Source organism: Zingiber officinale, chromosome 3A, assembly GCF_018446385.1.
Source record: "Zingiber officinale cultivar Zhangliang chromosome 3A, Zo_v1.1, whole genome shotgun sequence".
NCBI classification, from domain to species: domain Eukaryota; kingdom Viridiplantae; phylum Streptophyta; class Magnoliopsida; order Zingiberales; family Zingiberaceae; genus Zingiber; species Zingiber officinale.
Window position 1 is genome coordinate 128,101,451 of NC_055990.1, and position 8,815 is coordinate 128,110,265.

Consider the following 8,815-nt stretch of genomic DNA (forward strand, 5'->3'; position numbering starts at 1 on the left):
GTAGTATCACTTAACGACACTGTTTCATCAACGGTGTAAAACCGATGTAATATTATATGTTCATAACACCAGTTTTGCAGCGATATACGACCGATGTAATATTAGTTAATAACACCGATTTTGCAGCAGTGGAAAACCGATGTAATATCATTATTTTTTAACAACACAAATTTGATTTCCGAAACCGACAGTAACCAAAAAAAATACACAAATCACACAAATATTCTTCATTCAACAGTATCCATAAAATACACAAATATTCACAAATTACATAAATAATCTTCTTACAACAGTATCCATAAAATACACAAACATTATTTTTACATCAAAAGCTAATAGATATCAGAATCAAGGTAGAACATTCTTTTAACAACACATCAAGGTAGAACCGCACTTCAAATGTAATCTAGCATGCATTCAGCCCACTCGAACCGTACTTCATCAATTTCAACTCTGGAGTACTTGAGATTTGTAAACTGTAAAAATACATAAATAATATATTAGTAAATTAAGACCAAAAATCATAGTTGAAAAAGCAATAAGAGCACCAGGTAACAAGATGAGTAATTGGAATGCTTAAAAAGAGAAACGTTCATCAATTATCTCAACCACAAATAAATAGAAAGAAGAATCATAGATGTAAGATACTGATATAGTCCAACACCGGCACAAATTCAAAGAAGAAATTACCTATCTTTGTAAGCTGAAGCCAAATTTGTATGGGCTTCTGGCATAGTTGGTATGATATTCACAGCACGTATATAATCCTGAATTGCTTCAGTAACTCTACCAATCTCCTTAAATGTGTTCCCTCTATTGACAAGACCATCAGCAGCAGTCTGCGAAGAACTTCATTGTAACAGGCTATCGCTTCTGCATAATTTCCCTGGTGTAATACAAGAGAACTATCAATTTCCAACTAGGGGCAAAGACAGCAAAGAAGATGATAGACAAATTATATGACTTTCTTCCATTAAATGAGGCAATATGTAGTAACTCTCAAACTAGCAATGAAAAAGGCAGATATAGTACTTTACCTGTTGCTTGTATATAATAGCCAAGTTGTTGAAGGGCGCAGATATCCCTGTTGTAACTGCTAAAGTTGCCTTATAGAATGATGCAGCAACACTCATCATGTTGCTGCATGAAGAGAAGTTTCATTAAGGAACAAAAATAAATTATCCGCACAGTTGTCATCAAACATTTCTAAAGCTTACCAATCCATGTATATGTTGCCAAGGCTTGACAATGCTTGTGGATGGTTAGGTTGTAAAGCAAAGCATGACTTAGGAAAAATTATTAAAATGAAGTTATTCAACAAGGAAAAAAAACTTAAGAGAATAAAAATATCCAAATTAAAAAGTCATCCTATAATGTCCAGCGTCTTTGAGAGCATTCCCCTTTTAATGTGCAAGAAAGTCGATCATTAACTAACCTGGCTCACCATCAAGAAGGATACCACATTTTGACATATTAGACCATTATCAACTTACCAGATTATTGTAAGCTTCAATAAAGGTAGAATCACAGTTAATAGCTTGCTTGTAATGCAGAATTGCCATGTCAAGTTGACTTTGTTCATAATAGATGCCAGCAAGGTTTCCTACGTCCAGATATCCCCAATGCATAGTTGACATAATAAACTCTCTTCAGAGCATAGTTTGCAGCAAAGTTATCCACAAAATCAAAAAGAGATTAACAGTCCAGTGAAAAAATAGGAGTTATTGAATCACGTAGCATATTCCAGTGAAAGTATTCTACAACAGTAATGTTATGAAGAACCTGAAATAAATATAAAATGATTAAGAGTTCACACAAACAAGAACTACACATAGTAAATAAACTTCTCTTCTTTTGTATGCAAGTCAACAACAAATCATCATGTACTTCAAAAATCTACAATATCCACAGTTAACAACAAATTAACCATGCTTTTTTAGCGCATAACTTATGGCAGAGAACAATACCACACAGCATCCTACCAAAAACTATTATATGATTCCTCAAGTCAAAGATGTCACAATAGTTCATATTTATACTCTATCAACCTGCATCCACAAGACCTACTAAAACAATGAAGAATGGCAAAAACCATTTGTCTTCCAAAAAAGAAGCAACTCAATCAAGACTTCAAACATCAAGGCCTTGTCAGACTCCAAACATCATTAGCAGCTAACCGAATCACAGCAATCAAAGCTAACCGAATCACAGCGTTAATGCTAGTAGAACAATTATCAGCTGGTTCGCAGGAAGTGAAGGCTGTCGCAGCCCGTGAACTCCGATTAATGGCAAAAACCGGGAAGGAGAATAGGTCTTTCATTGCAGAGGGTGGAGCAATCCCAGCTCTCTACCGGCTTTTCCGGTCTACAAATCCAGTTGCTCAAGAGAATGCCCTGACTGCAATATTGAACATATCTATTCATGATGAAAACAAGAGAAAGATTATGGAGGAGAATGGTTGTTTGGAATTAATAGTATATGTTCTGAGATATGGGTTAACTACTGAGGTAAGGGAGAATGCAGCTGCTACATTGTCTAGCCTCTCTGCTATCCATGACTTCAAGAAGATGATTGTGGATGAGCATGGTGTTGTTGCAGCACTAGCTGATTTGCTGATGCAGGGAAGCCCAAGGGGAAAGAAAGATGCAGTGATGGCCTTGTTTAATCTTTCGACCCATCCTGAGAGCTGGTCCCAAATGTTGAATATGGGAGCAGTTTCAGCCCTGGCGAGAGCTTTGAGAGATGAGATTGTTGCTGAGGAGGCTGCTGGAGCTCTGACATTGCTTATGAGGCATCACATTCTGGCGCAGACAATTGCAAGTGAGGATACTGCAATCACAAATCTGGTAGGGTTAATGAAAAGGGGCACCCCTAAGGCAAAGGAGAATGCAATTGCAGCTTTGCAAGAAATGTGCAGACGTGGATGATTAAATGTGATACAGAATGTAGCTAAGATGCCAATGTTTAGTGGTTTAATTCAGACCATCTTGCTCTGACATTGTTTACCTGCATCAGTACTAAAAACTGATTCCACAGCACACCTTGTTCTAATAGTACATGATCTGCTCTACAATTCTTCTCTTATCTACTTATAATAAGCATCAACTTTGAGTCAAAAGTTTACAAAGAATGAGTTCAAACACTCGGGGAGAGGCAATACCTTGTCGACGTAGCACTGTGAACGTGACTTGACAGTGAGCCACTGTGGACGGCCGAATAGATGAAATGTGAATGGAAGCATTAGAGAGATCAGAATAAGGGAGAAGGGAAATGGAGAAACAAGGATGCTAAGTTGAATAAGCTCTAGCAAACAAAAAAACTTTTGACAACACAGAAGATACATCACTAAGCATGTAACATGCAACAACAAAAGAACAATCATTCCTAACCATTCCTCCATTTCATCGTACCTGAAACACCACAAGTATCACAAATGAACAATCCACAACAACAAAAGATTTTTTTTGTTTGTTTGTTTAGAATTAAGGCATCAATGGTGGTTGCCTCACATGTGGTATCCACGTTCGGAGAGGTTCATGGTTGGAGAAGTGAAGGTCTCTATGAGCAGCATGCCTGCGCCTGCTGCATTGACATTAGGGTACACGTAGCTTACTTTGTCCCGAGCAGATGCCATGAACAAGAATGCCGCATGGCCAAGTCTAGCAAGCTTGGTTGACAAGATCAAATCATAGTATCAATTCTGTCAACAAATTCGTAAAAAGCTAGTGAGATTTCTGCTGTCATTCCATTTCAAGGATCATGTGTTTTTCCCCCTTTCATTTGTACCTTTAACAGACCGATCATGTTGACGTACTCCGCCGGCTCCGGGAAATCTTCGTCGGGGTCATACACATTCGCCCACCTCACATTCTTGTTCACCTCGTACACTTGCTTCCCCCTGGGCAAGGCAACGACATCGATCTGCACGCCAGGGTACCTATCCTTGATGAGCTGGATCATGGGGAAGAAGAGGAGGTTCTCGTAGACTCCGCCGAAGATGACGCAGCAGCAGAGGCGCACATCGCCGTGGACCTTGGAGGCGAGCGAGGTGAGCTCGACGTTGAATCCCATGGGAAACTTGAGGAAGCCGTAGGGGTTGGAGGGGTTGTCAGGAGGGCGAGGGTCCTCCTCCTGCTTTCTGTCGGCGAAGAGGGATTCGTACTCGATGTCGGGGTCCTCTCCGCAGTAGAAGGGGGCGAGCCAAGGGTTCTACTTCTTCTTCGCGGCGGTGGCGACGAATCGGAGCCGTCCTCGCTGAGGATGGTACGCCGAGGAAGAGGATAGGGCATGGGTGTGGATTGGGGAAGGGAATGTGTGGGAGATGGGGAAGGAAAAGCTACAAAATGAGAAGAAGGTCTCCTCTTCTCACCCAAAGAGAGGAGTTGGAGGAGATGCGGTGTGGTTGGATGGAGAAGGAAGGGGCGTCGATCTAGGAAGGGAAGAGGGAGATGAGGTTGAGAGAGATGGTCAAGTTTAGGTTTCGGTTTAGGCTGAGAGAGATGGTCGGAGGAAGGGGCGCGATATAGGTTTAGGTTTGGAGGGAACTTTGTGTAGTGTTGTAAATTTTGACTAGTGGAAAAATTAAAATATTTTATTTTGGTTCATTAACACCGGATTTTAAAAACCGCTGTTAAAACTGGTGTCTATTAACGAAAAAAAAAGGCGCTCATAGAAATCGGCTAAAAAACCGATGTCTATGAGCGAAAATCTGCGCTCATAGACATCAGTTTTTGGAAAAACCGATGTAAAATACTCAAAGACATCGGTTTTTGCTTAAAACTGTTGTTGTTCCACCGATGTCTATGAGGGTTTTTCTTGTAGTGTTAAATTAAGAGTTTGATAACATCTAAACAAACCAAGCTCAAGTCAAGGTTCAAACAAGCTCAAGCTTATAAAAAATAAACCAAGTCAAGCTTGAATACTCATTTCAAAAGCTTGGTTCATTTTAAGCTCGGCTCGGCTCGGCTTGGTTACCTTATCAAACAAGCTTGAACACCCCAAAGCTCGGCTCGGCTCGATTTGTTTACTGCCCTACTGAAGGCACCTTCGGTAGGCTATTTAAGCCAGTCTTGAGCAGATGCACAACAACACTTGATCTTCACATTCTTTCTAGTACACTCTGCTCAAAAGACGATCCAACGAAACCGTAACATGACTTCGACAACCAGAAGCTCGAAATTCCTTGTTCTTAATTGTCGGTATACTTTCAATTGTACTTTAATTATTATACTTATAATTTCCAGATTGATTAGTGGATTGCCCATCGAAAGCACTCTTACGTGCAGGCCTTAGAGTAGGAGTCGTCATAGGCTCTAAACCAAGTAAAAGAAACTTGTTAGCGATTGCTTTTGCTTTATTCTTTTCCGCTGCATTATTACTCTATGTTTTTTGTAAAACATGAAAAATCCACGAGCGCTATTCACCCCCCCCTCTAGCGTTTTTCGATCCTACAATTGGTATCAGAGCGAGCTACTCTGAATCGGTACAGCTACCGTTCGAGCATTTCTTTATAACTTTTTCATTCGTTTTTGGTAAAAATAAATTCTTACACCTTTTATTTTTTCCCTCCAAATTTTTGAAACAAAATCCATTCTAAAATTTTTACCATTAGTTAGAATTGGTAAAATATCATATTTAACAAAATCTATCACAATATTTTTTTAATATTACTTTATTATTATTATTTTTTATTATTATTTTTTCTCAAAATTCATGAAACACCCTTATTTTATCTCCTACCACATTAATCCAAGACTAAGTCTTGAGACAAGATTTATTATTTTTGTCTATGTGAGATTCTTCAATGGCCCACCAAGAAGGTTACAGTACAGCACACCCACCTCTTTTCTCCGGTGAGGATTTTGGTTACTGGAAGGGGCGAATGTAGTATCACCTCAAGACATAAGTCAAGATGTGGATGATCATTCAAACCAGCCTCGCACTCCCACTCGACGATGCTGGAAAACAAGTATCATGCGAGAATTGGGGCACAACCTTATGAAGAAGATTGAAGCTGACGCCGGAGTAACATGCACTCTTCAATGCATCTTAACCAAAGTGTTAGAGTATATACTAAAAGCCTAGCTTTTGTATAAACATTTATCTAGAAATAAGAATCACATTGGTCAAATATCTACATTTATGATAAATGTAGTTGTTCAATTAATTTATATTGTATATAACATGGTGTGTGGTGTCACACACAGAAGATCATGTTATCAGTTCTTTATAAATTATAAATAGTTGCTCACGACTAAGATGGAAAGGAACAAACCATTGGAATAATCGTAGTGTAATTAGGTATTAGTTTATCTTGACTAATAAATTATACTAGTACAATCTAAGTGTATTGAGTAGGACCATTTTAGGTAAGTTCTTTTTATACTGAGTTGATAAAAGAACTAGACCTTAGTTATTATGGAAGTTTGTGCTCTTAATCCTAATATAATAACAAGCACATATATTTGATATTTATTTCTTTAATTTATCAATGGGTGAGATTTAGTTCGATAAATCAATAAGCCCGATAAGTTGGGATATGATATCACTTATAGTGTGTGTTGTTGATTATAGAAGGAATCTGTGTCCTAGTAATCTAGGTTGAGAATGACCCCAAGAGGAGCTCATAAGGATTGCCATGTTAAACCCTGCAGGTGGACTTAGTCCGACATGACGATAAGATTGAGTGGTACTACTCTTGGACTAAGATATTAATTAAGTGAGTTGTCAGTAACTCATTTAATTAGTGGGCATTTATAATCTTAAACACAGGGAGACTAACACAATCATAATAAGAAGGAGCCCAAAATGTAATTTGGGATTGGTGCGGTAGTTCAATAATAGTTCTTTAGTGGAATGAATTATTATTGATGAAATTAAGTTATGTGTTCAGGGCGAACACGGGATGTTTAATTTCATCGGGAGACCAAAACCAATTCCTCCTCTCGGTCTCTATCGTAGCCTCTTGTATATAGAGATTTATACCCACCACATACCCACCTTCTTACCCAACCAATAGGGGTCGGCCAAGCCTAAAGGTTGAGCCTTAAGGTGGCCGGTCAATAGCTTGGAGCCCAAGCTTAGGTGGCCGGTCACATCATATTAAAAAGGGATTTTTGTTAAAATTATTTCTTATGTGGATATCTTATTTTTAAAAGAGAGTTTAAAATTTAAATATTTCCTTTTATAGCTTTCTACAAAAGATTAAGAAAAGATTTGAAATCTTTCCTTATTTGTAGATTGAAAGGAAGATTTTAATTTTGAGAAAACTTTCCTTTTTAACCATGTTCATGATTTAAAAGAGAGTTTAAAAATTAAATATTCTCTTTTATAAGTTTCTACAAAAGATTAATAAAAGATTTGATATCTTTCCTTATTTGTAGATTAAAAGAGATTTTAATTTTTAGAGATAACTTTTTTTTTATCCACATGTTTAAAAGAAAGATTTTAATTTATAAAATTTCCTTTTTACTAACCAATCATGAAGGGAATAAAATTATTGGAGAATTTTTTATAAATTTCTGGAGACAAATTAGGAAGTTTTAATTAATTAAAACTCTCCTTGTTTATAGCTTGTGGTGGCCGACCATTATTATTAAAAGAAGAAAATTATTTTTAATTAAAATAATTTTTCTTTTTCATGGCAAAAGAATTAAGGAAGTTTTTATTAAAATTTCCTTATTTGCCAAAACCAAGGATTATAAAAGAGGGGGTAAAGGTGCTTTAATTATGAACAACTCTATTATTCTTCTCCTCTCTTTTCCTCCTTGGTGGCCGACCCTAGCTTCTCCCTCTTCTCTTCTTCTTGTGGCCGGTGGCAACCCCTCTTGGAGCTCTTGATGGTGGCCGGTTCTAGCTAGGAGAAGAAGGAGAGAAAGAAGGTTTTGTTTCTTGCATCCCTTGGAGCTTGGTGGTGATGGCTGGACCTCTACTTCTCTTGGAGAATTGTGGTGGCCGAAACCTAGAAGGAAGAAGAAGGTGCTTGGTGGTTCTCGTCTCGGAAGATCGTTGCCCACACAACGTCCGAGGTTAGAAGAGGAATACGGTAGAAGATCAAGAGGTTATTTTTGTTTACAAAGAAAGGTATAACTAGTAATTGTTTTCCGCATCATACTAGTTTTCTTTGTATTGTTATTTTTGGAAATATCAAACACAAGAGGCATATGATTCTAGAGTTTTCAAAATAGTTTTTTCGAGTTTGTGTTTTTGTAACGACCACCCTTCTTACTACTACTCTCTAAGGGTGACCGTTACCTAACTACTACTCTACTCACTAGTGTCACTTATGCTATTATTAGCGACACTTAGATTTATCACGGTCCTAGAGGAATTCCTACCGAAAAATTTCGGCAGAGTTTCCCCTGTACCAGTGACCAAATCAACAATACAAATACTATATATACAGCCACAGGCAGCTGGAACATATTTTTCCACACCCACGCAGTAATAATAACACAGTAAGTAAAAGAAAACTATTCTAGCAATAGTAAACAAATATCTAACTCCAACAATAGGACATATCGAGCTACAAGTACGGAATAAACTCAATTACAATCCCAACTTCATAATAGTATTTAAACTAAAAGAACTCTAAATAGGAAAGCCTTGATAATTCCTTAACAAACTCTTGATCTCCCCATAGTCCAGCCATCACACACCTTCATCACCACCACCTTGTCGCCTTCCTTTCATACTTTAGCTTTTCCTTTATCTGCAGTAGGAGGAAAAAGAAATCTATAAGCGAAGCGCTTAGTAAGTACTAAACTATCTCATAAAAACTCGAAGTGCATAAAAATGCAAACGATACTGAAACTGA

General features: G+C 37.8%; 2 protein-coding genes and 2 long non-coding RNA genes across 4 annotated transcripts; 1 reads left to right on the forward strand and 3 right to left on the reverse strand.

The window, feature by feature from the left end:
• Positions 1-420: 420 nt before the first annotated feature.
• LOC122054012 lies at positions 421-1,097 on the reverse strand. The gene is made up of 3 exons (XR_006132509.1): positions 1,038-1,097; positions 691-886; positions 421-476 (listed from the first exon to the last, which is right to left on the reverse strand). It is a non-coding gene; the product is annotated as an uncharacterized LOC122054012 (long non-coding RNA).
• A 277-nt stretch (positions 1,098-1,374) lies between these two features.
• Positions 1,375-1,758, reverse strand: LOC122054015. The gene is made up of 3 exons (XR_006132510.1): positions 1,734-1,758; positions 1,494-1,603; positions 1,375-1,400 (listed from the first exon to the last, which is right to left on the reverse strand). It is a non-coding gene; the product is annotated as an uncharacterized LOC122054015 (long non-coding RNA).
• A 4-nt stretch (positions 1,759-1,762) lies between these two features.
• Positions 1,763-3,049, forward strand: LOC122054013 (U-box domain-containing protein 4-like). The gene has a single exon (XM_042615875.1). It carries the CDS (start codon positions 2,082-2,084, stop codon positions 2,925-2,927), a length of 846 nt encoding a protein of 281 aa, XP_042471809.1. The 5' UTR covers positions 1,763-2,081; the 3' UTR covers positions 2,928-3,049.
• An 18-nt stretch (positions 3,050-3,067) lies between these two features.
• Positions 3,068-4,432, reverse strand: LOC122050651. Its single transcript, XM_042611542.1, has 3 exons — positions 3,510-4,432; positions 3,161-3,410; positions 3,068-3,085 (listed from the first exon to the last, which is right to left on the reverse strand). Exons 1-3 carry the CDS (start codon positions 3,632-3,634, stop codon positions 3,068-3,070), a joined length of 393 nt encoding a protein of 130 aa, XP_042467476.1. The 5' UTR covers positions 3,635-4,432.
• Between the last annotated feature and the right edge of the window lie 4,383 nt (positions 4,433-8,815).